Here is a 21,919-nt window from a genome sequence, read left to right as displayed (position 1 = left end):
GTGAAACAGATTTTTAATACATATAAATGAATATTGGATTTTTCTATTGACGTCTGAATCAGTCACTATCCCAATAATGCTCAAGTGAGGTTTTTAAATTCCAAAAAACCATGTTTATATAAATCAGTGAACTCTAATATTAAAACAATTCGATTAAAAAATGATAATTGGTTTGCAACAATGTTCTGTTACAAAACCATCATGAAACAAATTGAATAGTTGACCTGGGCACTGTGAATCTTCCTTAATAACAAAATGTTCGGTATCCTTTGAACGATTTTCTTCACAACATAGCCTCAATACTAGAAACAATATGAATCAAGCAAACTTTATCATATTTTACTCATAAATACAAATGTTCCGAAACATGTAAAATTTTGAAAAATTCAAGAAAATAACAAGTCATTTCTCATTTAGATTGATTTTCAGACTAGGTTCCTTTGTGACACCCTGTCGACAGAAAATCGGTTAAATTTTGCTTTATAGCACATTTTTTCGACAGATTTTGAAACGAATTCCAGTTTCAGAAGATCCAGATTTTTAATTGTGGTAAACGCAAATTAATGTCTTAGACGCAAAAGCAGTTTTTTTAATTGAAAATCAGTTTTTGACAGTCTTTCTACAAAAAAATATATTTGAATATATATTCTCCACAAACTTTCAATCACGTAGCCTAAATTTGAAAATGGTATGACTATTAGTTTTATGAGATTCTATGTAGTTATTGTTGCTTTCATTAACTCATTGACAAAACTGAAAATTGTAATCTATGCTAGCTTTTTAAAACGATAATCGTATTGAATTTCCTTATAATTTTCCGCGGAGATCGAAACAAACAAAAATATCTGCATTTTTTCCATCATGTTTTTTACTGATTAACACAAGATTTGTTTTATTATAAAATCTCAATAAATTTCAGACTGTTCGGAGGAGTGGTATCATCTTGCCCACACACCAATTGACAAACACATTCGGACGACAAAACGGAGATTTTCCACATCAAAAGAAGAAGAAGAAGAAGCGCCCACGAAAAGGAATATTTTCAGAAAATCTAGAATATTTTGATTTCAGACTGAACACCAGAAGAGAGAAGAGGAGAATTAACAAGGGGGTGGTCTCAGAATGGAAAATCAAAAATTTTGAGAAGGAGAGGGGTACCCAAGAGAGTAGTATTTAGAGTTGCTCATTGATGTTGTTAGGGGGAAAAAAGAAAAAAAGAAAAGAAAGAAGAAGCAGTGAAAAGTCGATCAAATTATTATTTTCCGAATCTGATGTATTGGCTCTTTCTCTTCTCAGTCAGCTGTGGCTCCATTCCAAAGGATCTTCCGAAACGGACGAAGGCGGACTTGCGTTTTTCCATTTCCTGAAATTTGTAATTTTTCAGTTTCTGGTTATTCATATTTTGCAGAACACAAAAATGACACTACTGGTTCTCGGAATTCGTTTTAAATTCAAAGAATTGGAAAAGGTTTTTTCGTTTATTAATGTTTAAAAAAAAGTCATACTATTTCAGACCGTCCTGAAACTGATTGACTTTAAAATCATTTCGTTGTTTCCCATCTCCAATCAGCATGCCCCATATCCCCAGACTCCTCACCATTCCCTCCTCTTCTGGCGCCGATCGTTTTCCGAATCTGACGAAGGCACTCTTCCTCTTCTGAACCTCTTGAGCTCCGACTTGTTGTTGTTGGCCTCCGACATTGATTCCTGGAAAGGCAAATTGATAAGGTGAATGGATTTCAATAAATTCTGAGAGAATGAAATTCGGTAGTTAAGAAAAACTTGTTTCGTAAAAATTTATCGGCTTGATGAAAGCAATGAAACGGTAAAACTTGAGAAAGACATACTTGCAACGGGCCGGGCCATGACGAGAATTTCCAAACTTGGTTAAAAAATAGGTACCTTTTTTGTGTCGAGGTGAAAAACTAAACACACTTTTGGAATTAGCGTTCTCTCAGCTTTTCAATGATAAGAGTCACCATAAACATTTTCAAATGAGACGAAATGAAATCACGATTTTCACAACAAAATTCTAACGTTTCAGAAACAGAAGAAATACATAGAAAATGATATTGACACCGTTTCGGTCATCCTTTTGCACTGGAGCTTTTCAAAAATGCTTTGAAATGCTTAATTCTGATTCTATTTCAAATCTTACAATATCGTCTGTGAGGTTTCCTAATAAAACTCTGTTTCATCACCTCCATGAAAAAACTTTGAATACTATTTGAATCAATGCCATCAACAAATTCTTAAAACTCAATTTAAGTTTTTCAGTTTTTAGCTTTGAAAAATGGTATTCAAGAGAAACGAGGTCAAAGTTTTGACTGCTGTCAAGTCATTATCATACAGGTATGTAGTGAGGTGACTTACCGGCCTAGTTTTTTCTCGAATATCGGGTCTCAGAGGGGAAAACTGAATATATATTTGAGTTCTCCGTTGTCTCAGTTTTTTTCTATATTACGTTTAATATTTTCAGGATAGAAAAATGAGAACAAATCAAACAATGATGTTCAGTACAAAATTCAAACGTTTCAGAAACAGCAGAAATAAATAGAAAATTATATGGACACCGATCAGTTAATCATTTGCTTTAAAGTAATAAAAAAAGAGCTGTGAAATGTTAAATTCTGATCTCTAGCAATATCGATCCTAAGATTTCCTCACAAAACTCGGTTTCATCATCTCCATGAAAAAACTTTGAAACGGATCTAAATCAATAACTGTTTGTCGATTTATCTTAAAAACCCAAATTCCCTCCCAACTCACCATCTTGAAGAAGGTACTGCAACTCGACGAGGCTTCCAGTCAACTCCTCCTTCAACCGACACATGTGAAGTGTTGGGAACTTCTCACAGAACTTCTCTGACTGAATCTCCTCCATTGATGCTCCAAAGGAGCTGGTGAACAGCAGAAAAGTGATGAACACGAGTTTGGGGAGCATCTGGAAAAAAGGTTAATATTGAAAAACAAGAGGAGAAAAAAAAAGAAAAGGACAAATAGGATTCTGAATGAAAAACCTTGCCCACGAGGCCCCTTTTTATATGGCTCATTGATAAGCCTAATGCATTTCCGATGTCTAATCTCTCACTTCCGATTGAATCTGTGATGATTCTGAGTCGAAAAAATCGCAGAAAACCAAGAAAATTCTCACATCACCCATTTCCTGATCGATTATCCGAGAGAGCATGTGGAAGAGAGAGGATTAGAGAAATTGGCTACCGTATTCGAATGATCACGCCTCGTCGAAAACGTGAGATTTTCAGAAGGATGGAGGAGGAGCACATGCGAAAATAATTTATTTGATGCTCCGGGAATTATTTTGTAAAAGTTGATTACTGATTCCATAAAAGCATGGTTTTCCATTCAAGCATTAACAAATCAAATTGTAAAGATTATTCAAACATTTCTGAAACTGAAATTTTAAGTAATAGACAGGAGCCTACGTAAAGTGTAAAGATCTGTCTGGCGTGCCTTTGACGCGTTGTAATTTTTCAGGATTCTTAAATTTACTAGTACAGTGACTTAGCACGCCTCAAGTTATGTGATATATTTTTTCTTGTAATTGAGAAAACAACAGTTATGGCTCTAGTAATGGATGTTTCAAAGAATGGTGAAAAAAATAAATATTTGAAGCAGTAGTTGTTGATATCATAAATTTTTTGAAGCATTATCACTTCTATGTTCAAGTTGTTTGTATGAACCATTCTCAAGTCTAAAAAGTGTGCTCTATTGAGAAACAGTTTACCTTGCCCAAAGCCAAACTAAAAAAAATTCAGGATTCTCCCAAAAAATGTATGGCTGTTTCATGACAAAATCTTGAACTTTTGTTTTATAAAAAAATATGATGTGTTAATGTAAACTTCAGTAGCTCCAATGATTATTTTGAAAATGATTAATTTATTTTGAAACTGACTTTTTGGTCTCTAAAGCATTTTATTTTGAGTGAAGTCACTTTTTGTTCAGTGCTGGGATAAAAAATATTTCTGATGTCTACCAAAAATGTTTTAATGGCATACAAAGCGACGGATCAGAATTGAACATACTTGCAAAATATCGGCCCGTCGGCCCGGGCCGGTAGAGAAAGTTGCCGGCCCGGCCCGGAGTCAAAAAATGAGCACAATTTTTTCACAAAATTTTTCGAAATTTTTGAAATTTTTATCAAAAATAGTCAAAAATCCTATGTAAACTTGAGTTTTATCGATATGTAAAAACATAGTCGAAAATTCGACTTTAAAAAAAAAAAAAAAAATCAAAAAATTTTCAAAAAAATTCAAATTTTCAAATTTTTGTACTGTGACCAGGGTCTCAAATCGGCCCGGCCCGTTGCAAATATGGAATTGAATTACCAAATTTGTTTTTATGGTTCCAATTGGGTAGGAGAAAATGCAGAAAAATATTTTTATATATATTCACAAAATAGTTATTTGCAACCTTGTCAATAGGCTCATAACTCTAACTATTTTACCCCTCTTTATCTTTCTGTTCTACTCTCCGTTTGCTCCCATTCCCGGTTATCTATTTCTTTTCCTATTTATTAACCATCTCCTTCATGTAACTCCTAAAACAATTAATTTTCACGTGTATGTGGTATTCACCTTTCGATGAAATAAATAAATTTAAATTTAAAAAAAATTGTACGCTAATTCAGAAAAGAGATTAGCTCATAAATCTTTCATATAGTCTATTCTACCTAACGTCTGGCCTTATCTCATGGGAGTCCAATCAATCATTTAGAATGAAAGAAGAAAAGACAACATATTGAAACCGAACTAATTATTTTTGATCCGATTTCAGAGAAAACCCAATTGGCTTGATTTTCAAAAAATTATATTCTTGTGATTCAGGAAACAGATACTCAAAAGATATTCAAAATGCAAATACAGATCGCATTGTTTCAAAAAATGTCCAACCTCAATACAGATTATCTCTACGCCACAAATTAAAGAAACAAGTCTTTGTTGAAACAGAAAAATTCAAAATTTTGTCAATGGAGACAGGGTTTCATTGAGATTTATGGAATTTCAAATAACTCAAATGAAAAGCGGTTTCAGATAGGTTTTTAAACGTTTATCAAAATTTATCAAGGGTTATACTCAACATTTCAAACCCAATATGATAAAGCATGCTTGCATTCCTTCAATCAGTCTGAAACCGATTTTAATCAATAAAACAACTAAAATTGGCAAAAGTCTAACTGTTTCGACCCGTTGCTCAGCATATTTGGAATTCGATTCAACTAATCTTCGAAGTGATACCAAAACGTATTTGTAGAGTGGTTTTTTGTCGTGGTAGCAATTAATTATAAAATATAAGCTGATTAAGTAAGTAAAATGATCTCTTCTAACAACAAAATTGAGAAACTGTAGGTTATTGTTTTCCCCGAGAGCCAACCTTCTCGCCAGTCAGAAACAAAATCAAGAACATCCGGATGCAAATTCATGCAGCTACTTATAAAACACGGTCCACTTTTCCTTGGTTCTTGGCTCCGTCTTTTTTCTCTTTCCCAAATCTCCAATTGTGGGCTATTGCACAAAAATGAGAAACAGTCAAAAAAAACATTTCCGCGACCAATTGACTTGATTCCAAAGAAATTCATAATCTGAACTGATAGAAACAGATAAAAATCATCAACTAAAAATAAGTTCATGTCCCAGAATTGAGATATATAGGTAAGTTTGTTTTGTTGGAACAATGTTGTGCATCTGATAACTGATCATTAATAGCTCCATTTAAGCCAACATAGGTTTATCAAAAGTTTCAAAATTCATAATATATGTACACTACTCCACAAAAAATTCTAATTTAGAACTAAATTCCATAGTTTCAAAAACACATTTCAAGTGCAAATGCATTGTTCTTGCGCTAAAACTGTCGCGTAATTCAGAACTGATTTCCTGCGACTTAATCGAAAACCAAAGTTCAGATCCCCATCATCGGCCAAACACAAAAAAGCAAAAACTCACTTCCAAACGTTGGAACTTGTACAAAAATGAATGATGAGTAAGAAAAGGTTCATAAAAAAGAACACATGATTTTAAAAAGCTTACAACATTCAGAATTAACTTATTGGCTCGGCTTTAAAAAGTAAATTATCACAAAAAAATGAATCAAAATATTCTTTGATGTAATTATTTAGTTTCAAAAAGTAGTAATATTTAGTGGAGTATAGAAACAGCAATGATTGTAACAATTTTTTTTTGAAAGAGAAGCATTCTTTTTTCAGCTAACGATATTTTTGGACAGGTTTACTGACGCCTAATAAACACACTACCATAATTAGGTCAAAGTATCCAGTAACTAGTCTCAATATTTTATTTTCCAGCTATACACAACTTGGAACAGCACGAAAATTGCATACAGAAATCAAAACTGTCAGAAATGTATTCCTAAAATGACTGTTTCGATTAGTAAAGTTTGTAACTACGGTTTTTTTTCAGTTAGTTCGTAGTATGAGGCTACAATGAGAAGCGTTGAAAGTTATCAGTGTTTTCAGAACATTTTAAATTTTAATGAAACAACCTGAAACTATTGAAACAATCAAATAAAAACTCAAAACTCATAAGGCTCTTCCTAAATCCTACCATCTAGAACATGACCTTGTTCCCAATAAAAACCAAGAAAATCTCTCAAAAATTCCTGCAAAACTACCCCTTTATATGTACATAGAATGGGACCACTTCTCCGCTAGGCTCCGCCCATATTCATATTGCTTCTGAATCTCCGAATATACGGATCTGCACAAAAGTGAATGATGGATTATGAAACGTTCACAAAATCGGGGTGACGTATTTCCGATGCTGTACTTTTGGGAGCATCGGAGCACAGCACACACTGTTTCCGGCAATTTTGGAATGGGCTCTTATTGGTGATCATTGAGACAAATACCTAAATGGAGGGGAAATGAAAGGAGGTGCAAGGATCATTGTCTGGGGTAACTCTTATGTTCTGAGGACTAAGGTCTGTTTCAAAAAGATCTTATATTGAGAGGATCACAGATGGGAACACTGACTCTTTTCTGCAACGAGAGTAACATTTTGTCACGGAAATCGAAAGCTTTTGTTCCGCATGTCATGAAAACCAAACATTTTGACTATTACTTCCGAAAAACCGACATGACTTTTATTTAATTTCAAAACCGAAAAAAATGTCTGGAAATTGTTTCATTCCGACTTTTCGGTTTCCGACACGTTTTGAAAAAAAACCAAGCGGTTAGACGGCCGTGGCCTAGTAGCCTAGAAAAACCCGCGCGTGTACTTCACGAGGAAAACATTGTTTTCAAGGAATTTTGAATTTTTTGAAAATTACTTGGCTTTTAATCAAAATGTTAATAAAAATGCATTTAAACTACTATAATCGATAAAGCTCAGCGATTTTTTAAACATAAAAATATAGAACCCAATAAAAAATTTAATGAAACATTTCTGTTTCAGCCAACTGAAATCAATGTGATAAGGACTGTAAAATTTGGTAATGCCAATTTTGAACCATGTAGTTATTTGTGAAATAAATATTTCCATTTTTCCAGTTTCAATCAGTTTTTAAACAGTAAAAAAAAATAATATTACGGGGTTACTTTATTAACCATGGTTTAAAAGAACTGAAAACTCAGTCAGTTTGGTTTGATATATTGAACATCTAATTTTAAAGTTATTTATTAGAAAATGCAAGATGGAAAATAAAACTGTCACTTGCAATTCCATTGCATGAACCATAAATTAAGAAACAGAATTTAATTTTTATCATTAGAACTGTTCCAAACATGAAAGAAATTACCCCAATTCTCATTTTTCTCTGGTTCATTGATTTCACCGTGTTCACTTCTTTTTAACAGTCACGGTCAGCTACAAATCGTATCAAATGATTCAAATCTCAGATCGATTTTTTAAAAGTTTAGAAACAGTGAAAATTTAGTCACAAACAAAATTCTGGCTGAATTTCTCTCCACTTTTCGTTTTCGTTTTGTCTGTTTAAGAAAGGTTTATGGCATCACCGTCCACTTTTTAATTTTGCTAGCCTATCATATCAAAATCCAGATCATAGCTTTCTTCTAGCTTTAGAAACAGTGAAAATTTAGTCAAAAATAAGATTTGGCTGAATTTCTCTTCACTTTTCGTTTTGTCTGTTTCAGAAAAAGACCTACTCAATTTCCTCCACGAAAACTTCATTCCCGATTCCCCATTTCCGCCAGAAAATTCTGATGGAGGAGCCCGAACTTAAAGGGTCATCCATCCATCAAGCGTTCTTCTCTTTTTCCCGTAAAAAATAGGAGTCACCTGATTTATTTCCCAATCTTTTTCCCCTTACTCGGAGTGTTTTCGGAAGGGAAATTGGAATCGGATGCGTCGAATTTGCTCCCGTATTTTCTTGTATTTTGGAGTATTGGAAGGGGAAATTGGAAGAGGAAAAAGGTATTTTTCTGGTAAGGTATTATTTATGAACTGGGATATATTCGAATGAAAATGTACGGTGACTATGATAATATCAGGAATCCAGTGAAAGTTATGAAATGGGGGGATTCATCTGAAAACTATGAAACAGTATTTATCCAAGAAAAGAAAATGTTGAGTTCTGTTTCCGATATCAATAAGAAAGAAGGTTTTCAGCAAAGATATTGAAAACACCATTTACGATGAATATTTGAAAAAAACGCATTTTCAATATAATCCATCTTCCGGAATTTCAAATAACTAAATTCTAAATTTTGATAGGAAACCCATTTTTCAAGCTATACAAACATCAAACCAAGTCAAAAAAAAAAGTTGTAGTAGTAATAGGGCTTGACACAAAGTGACCTACGACGCCATCAAAAGTATAAAGTTACAAAATTTGTAGGCACAATACTTGGCTACATACTTCCTTTCGTTCTTTTAAGGGTTTTATCTTATAAGTAACTTTCAGGAGTGATAGTTTGAAGATCAGACATTACGCAAGGAGTGCCTATTCCGTTATTCATTATTTCAGATATCCTAACCTACGAACAACTAACATTTAAAGAGATCAGAAACTCAAGAAAGGAAAAAGAAACATATTTTTTTCTGAAACCGAAAACGAAAATTTTTAAGAAAGCAATCAGAACAGAGAACAGTGGTACGCCAACCGTGAAATTGGAAAATGTTTACAAAAAGATGCAAAAACTTGAATTAAAAAACTGTTTTGAATCCTGATTTGTAATCAAAGTAGTTTTGGAAAAGGAAAATAAAGTACTTGTTGAATTCGAATTCAGTTTCAATAATAATATTTAAAAAGTGTAGATGCGAATTTTTTGATGGCTTCAGCAAACTATTTCAAATAAATTCAAACCAAAAGCTGTAAAAGAGTTAGGAAACGTCAAGACCAATTATACATCGTGCTTCAAAGGTTGTCAATTAAGGATATTGGAAAACAAATCAGGCAATATCTATTGCCTTTTTTATATCCGAAAAACCCACAATCGTCAAGGCCTGGGCCGGGCCTTGTCAGAAAAATTCAGGCCCGGACGTCGGCGCCAAAATTCAAAATTCAAAATTTTCAGATTTTTTGAATTTTTTTGAATAAGAAGAAATTTTGAAAGATTACGAAAGAGCCGGGCGTAGGCACATATGAAAAAAGCTTTCCCACTGTCAACTGTTGTCATATTTCTCTTAATTGTAATGATGAAACAAGAAAAAAGTTGGAATAAACCATAAGTGAGAGGTTTCAAAGATGAAACAAGCAACAGTTTTATATTTCGTCCCAGTTGTTTTTACCAAAAATTTCTTAAAGATGCTTGATTTTTCAGACTGCTGTTTACATTTTTTTTAATATAAAACTAAATCAATTAACTACTCTAACTGTACTCCTTTACTAGCAGCACAAACGTTTTTGTATTTCTATGAAACAATCCGTTCCTTCTCTAAGACTCTATCACTGAGCTGATATTTCTCACTTTTAATCAAAATTACGAAACAGAAAACTAAATGGAATATCAATAACAGGTTTCAAAAGATAATTTGTTACTTTTAGGTAATTTAATTAGGTTTTCCTTAAAAAACATACAAATAATACATAAATTGCTTCAAAACTGCACACAACTCTGATAGGAAGAAGATTCTTGCTGAACTTCTCTCCTGCTTTGCCCCATATTTCAGACGAAAAACGTATTCAATTTCCTCTTCGATTCCAGAAAAAAACTTCTTCCCGTTTCCGCCAGGAAATTTTGAGAATGCCACCAAACTTAAAGGGTCATCCATCCATCAAGCGTTCTTCTCTTTTTTCCGTAAAAAATAGAAGTCACCTGATTTATTTCCCAATCTTTTTCCTCTTACTCGGAGCGTTTTCGGAAGGGAAATTGGAATCGGATGCGTCGAATTTGCTCCCGCATTTTCTTATATTTTGGAGTATTGGAGAGGGAAATTGGGAGAGGAAAAAGGTATTTTTCTGGAAAGGTATTATTTGTGAAACTTAATTCCGAACGAAGCAGTGAAAAGATTTAAATTCGGGGATATATCTAAAAACATTGAAATAATTGTTTTTCTAGAAAAGAATACGTGAAATTCTGTTTCTGATATTAACATGAATGGAAGGTTTTCAACACAACTATCGTAGAGAATGGTTTCGGTGTTTTATTAAAATAAATTATTTCTAAATTTTATTGGAAAACCCAGCTTTCAAGCTATACAAACATCAAACCAAGTCAAAAAAATGAGTTGTAGTAGTAATAGGGCTTGACACAAAGTGACCTACGACGCCATCAGAAATATAAAGTTACAAATTTGTGGACACAATACTTGACTACATTTTACTTCCTCTTTTACACCTGGATATATGGAATAGAGTTTTTACTTGTGCCCGCAGGACATCGATTTGTTAAATTTGTTATTTCTGATTACAAACTTTAGAAACGGTAATTTTCTTAAGAATAAAAATTTCAAAAAAGGAGAAAATCCATAAATTCTGAAGTTTTTCAAAAAGTAATCAGAAAACAACTTTCCAAAAAACCTGAATAGGGAACACTGGTGTGCACAGCGTAAAATTGAAAAATGTTTACAAAAGAAAAGAGAATAAGGAATGTGCAAAAATTTGAATGAAAAGGGAATTTCGAATTCTGATTACAAGTTTTGAAAAGTAAAAAGAGGAATTATAACAGAAAACTTATAATTGCTGTTTCTTTGTGAAGATTTTGTAATGGACCATGTTGACATCTTACTGGTCAGCTGTGATGTTGATTAAATTGACTGAAAATAACTTTGTGAGAAATCAAAAGAAGAAACATTTCCAGCATTATTGAGTCACTCGAATCAGTTCTATCCCACTTGAATTGAAAACGTCAATCGAATTATTAACAGAAAATATCGAATTGTAGTTTTCCAAGTATATTTTATGATACTTTTAAAACTGTCAATTTTGCGGAATTGTAATTATTTGATTCTCAGAGGTGTATTACATCTGGTGATAATAAAACATGATTTCTGAAGTTCTATCCCAAGTTTAAAAGGCCTTGTCGATTTCCAATTGTAATAAAACTATATGCTTTTCAGAGAAATCAAACGTTCAGGACACGCCACTACTGTCATAGTTCTGCTACTTTGTAAGAAAATTGGGTTTATATGAATAATCTTATTAATCATAACGATGAAACAAGAAAAAAAACTCACAAATATACACAAGACGGCTGTTTCAAATATGATAGAAGCTAAGAGTTGTTAAATCGTCTACGAGTGTCGATTCCTGTTTGTACGTATAATCAAAAATATATATAAACTCAAATTTGTCAATTTCGGCTAAACCTTATTTTCGAAAATTTCCGGTCAGTCAGGAGGATGCCGATTTTTTAATCAAATTTTTTAAATTCTTTTAACGTCAAAAAAGTCCAATTTTTTGATTCATAATTATTAGCACGACTCGCTTCTTACAGCCGCCCTCTACCGTAACCAAAGAAAATTGCGTGAGAAATTGAGAGATTCAGAGGAAATGAGAAATTTCTCATTCGGTAGAGCGAGGTGGTAAGACGCGTGTCGTGAAAATAATAGTGGACTAACTTTTGGTAAATGAAGATCCTCGAACTATCAACCAAATCACCAAATGGAAATCGATTAGAATAGGAATTCCATTCAAAATAATTCTCAAATTTTTGAAACAGTGGGAAAAGATATCTGCAATATTGGTTTGAGAGTTTTCTCTTTTAGAAAATTGTTGTTTATTGAATTCTCTCATTAATCCTTTAAACGTTGTCTTTTCAATGAAAAAGAAACTATCTGGGTCAGTTGAAGAAATTATTATAGAATGGTTTCAAAAATTCTAGTTAATTGATGTCTGAAAAAGAAATTTTTCCATAAATGAACACAACGAGTTCATCAAACTCACAAGACATGGTTAGTGTTTCTGTGGTCTGTCAAAAAATGTCAAGATCCGAAATTTGATGTTATTGGTATTTTGAAAAAAAACGTTAGGTTATCCCTACTTTCTATATTTAATTTTCAGTGTTTCAGAAACACCACAAGTGTTTGAAATTTGAAGAAAGCTTATTTCTTTCGATTTTTCCAAATTTGAAAAACATTGAACAACATTTTACATAACGAACACTAGAAAACCAACCATCAGCAACACTTACAAAAAAATACAAGCGGTCCGCGTTAAATTGGAAAATGTTTACAACAGAAGTAAATGAGAAACTTTGAATTATGAGTATTTATCAACAAAAAAAACTTTAGTTCGAGTTTTTATGATTTCCTTGAAACGGGGTGTTCCGTCTTTCATATGTGTTGTTTTTCAAAATAAAGCTAACAATTATTCAGTTGAAGTTGTTGTACAACCCAAATCGGAAATAAAACTCTCCACCCAACCAACGACCAGACGGACCAGAGGGCAATGCAGAAGGATTGTGTTCAAAATGGAAACGAATGAAGTGGATAGGAAGAAAAAAGATCTCGTGAAAACAGGTCAGTTCTTATCAAGCTCCTCTCTCTCATACCATTTGTTTGGACTTTAATTAGTTCCGTCGTTGAGATTCGTCTCTTTGGCGGCGCGGAGATCATTTAGAAATAAAGAACTCTGTGAGTTCTTATAAATATTCACAGTAATACTCCTCATATTCTTTTTACAAGTTACGGCGTTGAAACAGAAGTTTTTCGAAAACACCAAATACATAACTGTTTCTAGAACTCATTTTGTGATGAGGAGTTGTAGATAGAATTACTCAAAAGCAGACTTGTCAGAAATCGGGCCGGGCCGGGCCAAAATTTTTCCTGTTTTCAAAAAATGGAAAACCCGTTTTTACCAAATTTTATCTGAAATTTTTCGAAAAAATAGAGTAAAAATGCTTAAATTATCATACATATTCACATTTTTCCTAAAATTTCAAAAAATTTCCAAAAAAATCAAAAACTCAAAATGTTTCAAAAGAGCCGAGCCGGGCCGGGCCGGGCCGAGATTTTTCTTGAGTTTGGCCCGGCCCGTGACAAGTCTGCTCAAAAGGTAGGGTTTATTGTGACACTTGAATCCGATTAATTTAATTTGTGTGATTTGGAGCAGTTTTGAGTCTGTCAACATATATGAGTGGAAACCGTTTCTGGTTTCTTGCAGTATTCTGAAAAAACATTATAATTTATTTCATAAGAATAACAAGAATAACTAAACCATAAGACCCAATAAAAACACCAAAAATGCGTAAACGACGTTTTGAGAAAAACTGAAAATGCAGGAACAGTGGAATACAAGCAATGGTTTGAAGAAAGGCACAGGAAGACCAACTCATGGAGTGGAAAAGGGGAAAAGAGAGAGATCTGGGATCTAATAGGGGAATTTAGGTACAAAATAATATATAAAGTGAGGAATAGGGGGGTTTTGAGCACTTGGAGAGGATACCGATAATGAAATTATTTTCAAAAAAAAATAGAAAAAAATATAATACTTCCTATATTGGTTTAGGCTTTGTCCAGCAGTGACATTTCTTCCTGTAAATAACTTTTTTCTATACAAAACCTATAATGCCACCAACTAACCTCCTCGGCCACCGGTGCTGGATGCTGTCCAATCAGATTCAGAATCCGCGGAGTTGTGTCCACAGAAACTATCGATGGCTTTCTGACATTTTCGGGTACAAGCATGGCGGATGGATCAGTTATTGGTCCCGCTTTTTCGGCCAATGAGATTTGGGATCCATGGGCGGATGAGTTGTGCGACACGTCGGAGAGGTCGTTTCTGGAAAAGTTTATCCATTCGTTTTGAGTATTATTAGACAATTTTGTGATTTAAATATCGGCAATAATTGTGCCTATTTATCTAGTTTCACTGATACTCCATTTTCTAGAAAATATGTTTTCAAAAGAAAACTAGCTATTTCTGTATTTTTCAGTAGTAAATGGAAAAATTGGTGGCAACCGACGCAGGTTTTTTATATTCAAAATGTGCACAATAATGCCCACAATACGGCTTGCAACACTAGAAAACGGAATAATTTTTTCTGGGCCGTAAAAGGTTTTCTCTCGTTTCTCTGCGTGTCTTGCCCCCTGCTCTCTTGCCCACGTGTTGCGCAAGTGCGAACCGCCCGCCGTGTAGAAATGTATGGACCTGGGGAAAGCTGCAAACTTGAAGAAATAAAAACTCACAACGGTCTCTCCCTTTGCATCAACGAAGCCTTGTAGGCATTGATAAAAGCAGACACTGATATCTCCAAGTAAGTACAATCCTCCTTGACGACAGCCGAGTAATCAGGTCTGAACATCAGATCAGGCCGTCTCGCCGACAAATCCGACGTCCCTACAATACTCATGCTCCTTCCGAGTGTCGCTGCTCCCTCCACCATTTTTGCCATAATCTCCCCTCCGAAATGATGCCATGGACCTGCTTCAAACATCATTCCACTCGCACCGATTGTTACTTGAATACGGCCCTCGAGGATCAGAATGTACTTGTCACTTGGCTCATCTTTCTGGTAGACTTTTGCAAGGCGGGGAACGTTGATTGCGTCGTCGCCCATCGCCATGAGAGCGGAGACGTCGACGCGACGGGCACTGCTTCGGATGAGACGTTCGAGGACGTTGGTATCGAGGAACTCTTGGCGGAATGCGCGTTCGTTGGAGACTAGCCATTGGAGAGCAACCATTTGGAGCTGAAAAAGGGAATTTGAAAAGAATCAGTGTTTCACAAGAGACATTTTAGTCAACTTTTGTTTTCGAATTATTGATAAGCTCTTTTCCAATTATCCTTCTTACCATACTTCAGAATGGAAACTACATGTTCAAAAATATGTCAAAATGTAGATCTCAGCGTGCTCTATGTCTCTGGACCGCCTTATGGTTTATTATTACCTTGTGGACCGGGTTGTAGTGCCTAAATAGCTGATATCGTCAAAATGGGACTTTAGATTGGTACTCGATATATCAATAAATAATGAGCCTGCTGGTATTTTGACAGAATCCTTGAGTTCAATTTTTCTCTAGACTCGTAGTATTCATTATGAAGCAAATTACGTTCCGGCCCAAAAATGGCTGAAAATAGGATATTTCAGAAGAATCAGTGTTTCACATAAAACATTTCAGTCAAACTTCATTTTCTAAATATTGAACGAGGTTTCATATTACCAAAATTATTACATGAAATAAAGTAAATTGCGTTCCGGCCCGCCCTAGCCCGCATTGACACGGACCGACAATAATTGACCCAGCTGACAAACACCATGAAAACTGTATTATAGCGACATGCCATTATGTTTTTCAACTGCGTCCCAGAGAAATTTTGGTTTCAGAAACTCAATAAAGTTAAACGGAACAATTTTTCAGACGTTCTACTCGTCTATCTAGGAACTACTAATCACTCTGCTTCTAATCAGAACCAATAAAAACACCCTGTCGTCCTATTACATGTTCCGGTACAATACAGTTTTTACGGTATGCAGTTGTGAAAATGAGCAAATTTAATTTCAGAAGAATCAGCGTTTCACATAAATAATTTGAGTCAAATCTTATCTCAGAAATATTGGTTGACCTATATTTTCTAGTCCTCACCTGCATTGAAATCATAGTTTGTGGAGCTTCGTGATCCCCAAAGTACTTCGTTGCATCTCTATTCTGATCCTTCTTTATCTTCACCTTGTTCACGTTGTCAGTCACAATATCGAACTCATCGTTGATCTCGGCCTAAAAGAATTTAAATGTATACAGTTCCACCAATCTGTGATAATTTCGTTGATAAATGTTAGTCTTGATACCAATTGCCCTCAAAGTTAAAAGCTTATTAACTTAATCAAGGCTCTGGGGTTTCAAAAAAAGCGTTATATGCCAAAAAGACCCAAAAAAACTAAAATCTGGTGCTGTGTAAACTCACAATGGGCTCCTCTCTTCTCGGAACATAACGATGTCTACTTTTGTTTCTTGGCACCTTTTTTTCAGAAAAAATAACAAAACTTATATGCAGATTCATAATATCCCATACAACTTCTTCCTACAACTTTCTCGCCAAACTTACTTGTAAGATCTCCTCGACAATATCCTCCAGAGTGACGACTCCCACCAACTCATAACTCGGATCGTGTCCGTCATCCGTATCTATCAATTTCTTCACCATCGCCAAGTGTCCCTCTCCCTTCTTGAATGCCTCTAATAGATTTGGAAGTGGCGTGTCGTTCATCACAAATTTCACGGGATGTTTGTGATATCCACAGACTGTCTTCACTGTGAAGTTGTCATCTGGATCCAGGAGAGCCAGATCTTTCACGAACAACATATCGGTCACATTGTTCTTATCTCCGTATTGATAGACTGGAATCCGAGTGTATCCCATCTTCACAATCTCCATGACTGTCTTGGCGTTGAGAATAGTGGTATCGGGAAGCATGAACACGTCTTCTATCTTTGTCATCACATTCCTCACAACTTTATCAGCGATTTCCATGGCTCCCACAGCGATTTTCAGTTCATTCGAAACTTGTCCGTTGTCTGTGATAGACATCTTGATGAGCTCCATAAGACGCTTGCGGTCGTATGCTTGCTGGAAGTACGAAATTAAAGTCATGAAGGCAACTCAGTGTTCTTTCTGTTTCAAAAATATCATAAAACTGAAACAGTGAAAACTCTATAATTTGTGTAACACTCACGTATTCATCTCCCAACAAGCAATCCAAAAGTTTCGATACTGGCCAAGCAATTGGAAAAGTGAGCATAATGAAGAGCTGAGTAATGGAGATGGTGTGAGCTCCCACTTCGAGACCTTTTCTAAAAAATGCAAATTTGGGTTATATTTATTACGGTTTCGATGGGATTGTAAATGCTGCCCAGAAATATTGTATTCAATTTGGTGACTGTATGCGTAGAAAATATCTGTTTCTAAGTATTTTATCAAGGTTTTTATGTTTCAAGGACCCTACAAGACATGCAGATTTCAGTCTCCTAACTTCCTTTTCTTCATATGTCGATTTTATGATCATGCTAGAAATAATTTCTGTTTTCACGTTCAATACGTCAAATTTTTGCAAAATTTTGCAAAATTTGATACAGTTCGAATCAGAAACTCTTTGGTTAAAAACCCAGCGTAGCGTGTTATCCAGTAAACTAAATAAACACAAATGTGACGCTGATAATGGGAAGACATATCTTTGAGGTGACGTTTTTTAACTCAACGGAATTTTTTGAGTGATTTTCAGCATATTTTGAGGTAAAATATCAAATGTCTAAAGTTTCACAATACGAAATTTTTTGCTTCCATATGGATCTAATTCGAACGATGCCCGATCGACCTGCATTAACCGTTTTGCGACTCCGAAAATCACATTTTACGAACCAATAAGCTTACAAATTTTGACCTACCTGAAGAGATGTCTAAAAAATAATATGCCAGAAAATAGACAGGGTACCACAGAAAATTTTTTTGATGTGATTGCTGATAGTTCAGGTGTCTCTCTCAAAAAATTCCACAATACGAAAACGGATTTTTTCTTCATGATGCTTTTAATTATGTCCAGAACTATAAAAAAACTGCCAAACAACGTTTCTCAGTTATTTTCAGTTTTCTCAAAAAAAACTAAACATTTAGGTAAAGCAAAGGTGTGTTTATCGAATTCTACGTACTCCATTACATACAAGTAAAAAGTTGTCTTTCTTTTTTAACGCTCTGGGCTCTCATTGTGACAGACCGCCAAAGATTGCAATAACAACCCCATAACGCCCCAGGAAAAAGAAATGAATAGTTCAGCCCACGTTCATTGCGGTCCCTAACTATGTTTTACTGTTTCGATGATATTGTGAATTCTCTCTAGAAATTTTGTATTTAATCTGCGCGGGGTGCAATTTTAAATACACGTTCCTATTTTATCAGTTTTTGCTGTTTCAAAAACTTTCCAAAAGATGCGCAACATGTTCTCCCTAGTCCTAGCTGCATGTTTTGACTACTCACTTAACACAAATACTCTGCGGTAGAATCTCTCCAAAAATAACGATTCCCAGCGTAGACCCAATCAAAGCATAGATTCCTGTTGTCAACTCTCCCATCAGAATAGAAATTGCCGAGTTTACAATGACATTTCCCAGCAATAAAGAGCACAAGAGGAGATTTCCCTTTTTTCGAATCGGTAAAATCTTTTTGGCACATTTTTGCTCTTTTACTGCTCCTGACTTAATGACAAGCTCCAATTCCTGGGGAGTCAAAGACATCAATCCGAGTGTCAATCCGGAGAAAAGGGCGGAGAGAACAAGAAGGAATCCAATACAAGCAATTTGAAGAGGAAGTGGAAGGAAATATTCTTTTGGTGGACGCTCTGTAGTAAGCCACGTGGAAATGTCATCGATCTGAAAAAATCTAATTGAAATGTAAAATCATACTACAAAACTCACCGGATAAATCTCCCCAACTGGTGGTGCTCCTAGAGCAACTTTTGGCTTTACACACATCTTATAAGCGTGCACCATCTCTGGCAGCAGTTTCAGAGTCAGGTGGAATGTTGCCTTGTGGTTGAAATGTGTCTTGAAATGGTTCAATGCATCGATCACATAGGCTGGCTCCGAGCAGTTATTGGTAAAGGTCCAGATGATTTGGTGGATTTTGTCGAGATGGTTTCCATAAATGACTACTTTGAATTCCTCTTCAGGAGCGACGGAGCAGACACCGTGTTTGCTGGAAACTAGTGGATTAGAAATTGGCAATAAGATTATCACTCACTCATAACCAAATGGATCATCAGCAGGGAGCTCTACACGCATTCCGAAGATAGTTGGGGTCTTGAGTCCTTGATTTGTATTGTTGTTATTTGTGGAGGCTGGCTGAAAAAAATCTGTTTCAGAATCTTTTTTTTTTATTGAGATCAATCTAGAAACTTATTCAGATTCGGTGGTAGAAAAATATACAGGTCTAACAAGGGAAGTCTTTAGAGACGCAGCTTTCAAACGATCTATAAATCTGGTTATAAGTACTTTCGACTACGTGGAGTCCGTTTCTGCAGTCAAACCCTGCTAAATGTCTCTGCGAGCCGAGTTATGAGCTCTCAAACTTCTCATATGGTTAAACTTTCTCACGTGGAGTTCCAAATCGCCAGCGCGCGGTTCTATATACGTTCCCGAGCGGTTTACCTGTGCTCGCATGTTGCAAAAATGAAAACATCTTGCGTATGCTTTGCCGACTCTGAATTCCATGTGAAAAAGCTTAACCATATGAAACGTTTGGGAGCTCATAACTCGGCTCGTAAGGATATTTAGCAGGTTTTGACTGTAGAAATGGGCTCTCCGTAGTCGAAAGTACCTATGCCCAAATTTATAGATCGTTTGAAAGCCGCGCCTCCAAAGACTTTCCTTGTAAGAAAATAATACTCACTGGAACCGTCGAATTATCCGCCACCCCCGTCGTCGCTGAATCCAGAATAGCGGCTACTGTAGTGACGTCATCATTCACCCCATTTTGAGCGTTTGCCACGTGGCAGATGATAAAGAATAGTATACTTGTGAGGAGACGCAGACATGGTGCAGACATTCACTGGCGAACCTTCTAGAAGAAGTGGATGGGAAGGTAGGGGGTGGGGTCTGGAAAAATGGATTTTGAAGAAATTTAAGAGAGACACTTTTGAGAGCGGGACAAAGAGGGGATAGGAAAAGGGGGACGGAACAGAACCGAAATAGTGAGTTTAGGATTAAAAATTAATAGTGTTTGCAAAATTGGAGCAATGATAAATAAAGTTTTTGGGTCTTGGTGGATTTTTGAAAACAGAAAAAACCGTTACGCTTTTCCATTTTCGGAAAACTCAGTTGTCAATCACCTTATTACGACTCCCCAACCCATCCTAAGTTTTCCCACTATTCAAACCCAAATTTTGAAACAGTAAAGTTCAAAACACTTTTACGTACATATGTACACATGTCTATATGCATTGTCAGAGTCTACACCCGTGACTTCTTATGAATTGATAAGAGGAAATTGATAAATTAGGCTTGTTCATTTATTCTTTGTGCTGGTCAAACAAGGAAATATATCAAAAAGAGACAAAAAGAGAAATGGTATAGTTTGAGCGGTCAAATTATGGAAAAGTGAGATGGTGAAATGATTGGGGGAGAGGATTCAAGCTAATGAAGTAATTGATTAGTTGAAAAAAAAAGAAGATTAGTTCATAGAGATTATGAAACTGTGATTTGTAGATTGATAATTAGAAAATTTCAAGAACACTGATAATTTCACATGCATGGCGCAGGCAATAGTTTTTCATGGAAGCAGTAGTTCTGTAGTTTTATAAAAATGTTTCAAATTTACCGTAAAACAGAAGATAATTTTTCACAACTAATCCATTCTCTGTTCATGGGTCTCGGTAAAACTCGTTTCATATAAATCAAAAAATGTCAAAAAGTGTGCCCCTCAGTAGTCTTTGATGTCTAGTTCTCATGGAAATGCAGCATCGAATTCGCATTTCCGGTGTCATATTCAGGCAAGTTTAGGCGAATTTATTTGCTCGAGATGCTCGACAGGAACTGCATATGAAGCAACAAATCTTCCAGAATAAGATTTTCAGCGTTCAGAGCAAAAAATTTAATTAATATGTTATCTGCAGTTAATACGGGAACAACCATGGATAAATAAGTTGAACTACTTGTTACAGAACTGAAGCTGGAAAAAATGTTGGAATACTTCTTAAAGTAGCTATCTAGCACCAAATACAGCAAACTGAAAATATTGAAAAATGTTCTTGCATGAAAATAATGAGAAAAAGAGAATCTTTGAAATTATTTGTAAACTAAACATAATATTTTGATTCAACTTAATTTTTGAGCGCACGAATGGGAAAGATAAAAAAACTAGAAGTGAAACCAATTTGCACAGTTTCAAAGTGATAAGAAACAGAAAGTTTATAGATGGTCTAGATTCTAGAGGATGTTAGCTTCCCAATTTTCTTAAAAACATATTTAAAAAGTGGGGCTTGTTGAAGGAATGTATTCAACAAGTATGTTTTATGATATGGTGAAGTTGAAACAGGAAAAAGGATCAGCGTTATGATCAAACAACGTTATTTTGTCATAATCTGAATAGAATTCACTTGATGCCACGATTTTAGAAGTTCTATTATCTTACTAAGTAGGAGAACATATCTCAAAAACTCTAGATTCTCCCCTCATTTATATAATTAATTTCAGAAAATTGTTCCTATTAGAGAATAATTAAAAAAGAATGGAAGAAGGCAAAATGAAACTGCATTATTTATATTTTATTGTCCCGTTCATGGTATATTTCTCCTATCAGAGTTTAAAACCGAGGAAGAGCTCCCAATAAGTAAGATCCCACTGGAATTGTGTACACGCTTCAAAAATTTGATAATGTTGAGAAACCGTGACATTGGTTTTTTCCACACTTGTCACAGGCCGGAAATCAAAAATATTCTCGGCCCGTTTTGAAACATGTTCTGAGAAAATTTTGAAATTTTGAATTTTTTGCATTTTTTTTTGAAAAAAGTGTAGTTTCCGACTAGTAGTTTGAAATTAAATCGAAAGGTGAA

General features: G+C 35.0%; 2 protein-coding genes across 2 annotated transcripts; both read right to left on the bottom strand.

Annotated features, from left to right (window-relative positions):
* Positions 1–1,255: 1,255 nt before the first annotated feature.
* Positions 1,256–2,944, bottom strand: GCK72_012105 (uncharacterized protein; the record flags this gene model as incomplete). Its single annotated transcript, XM_003105417.2, has 3 exons — positions 1,256–1,363; positions 1,598–1,707; positions 2,770–2,944. 3 exons carry the CDS (start codon positions 2,942–2,944, stop codon positions 1,256–1,258), a joined length of 393 nt encoding a protein of 130 aa, XP_003105465.2.
* A 10,939-nt stretch (positions 2,945–13,883) lies between these two features.
* GCK72_012104 (uncharacterized protein) lies at positions 13,884–19,914 on the bottom strand (the record flags this gene model as incomplete). Its single annotated transcript, XM_053728848.1, has 10 exons — positions 13,884–13,913; positions 13,962–14,160; positions 14,568–15,070; positions 15,966–16,097; positions 16,426–16,947; positions 17,054–17,171; positions 18,349–18,740; positions 18,786–19,065; positions 19,111–19,211; positions 19,759–19,914. The coding sequence occupies 10 exons, from the start codon at positions 19,912–19,914 to the stop codon at positions 13,884–13,886; spliced, it is 2,433 nt and encodes an 810-aa protein (XP_053583620.1).
* Between the last annotated feature and the right edge of the window lie 2,005 nt (positions 19,915–21,919).

The sequence above is a fragment of the Caenorhabditis remanei genome, chromosome IV (genome assembly GCF_010183535.1).
Source record: "Caenorhabditis remanei strain PX506 chromosome IV, whole genome shotgun sequence".
NCBI classification, from domain to species: Eukaryota; Metazoa; Nematoda; class Chromadorea; order Rhabditida; family Rhabditidae; genus Caenorhabditis; species Caenorhabditis remanei.
The sequence above is the reverse complement of the archived record's forward strand: the minus strand, read 5'-3'. Positions and strand labels throughout refer to the sequence as shown.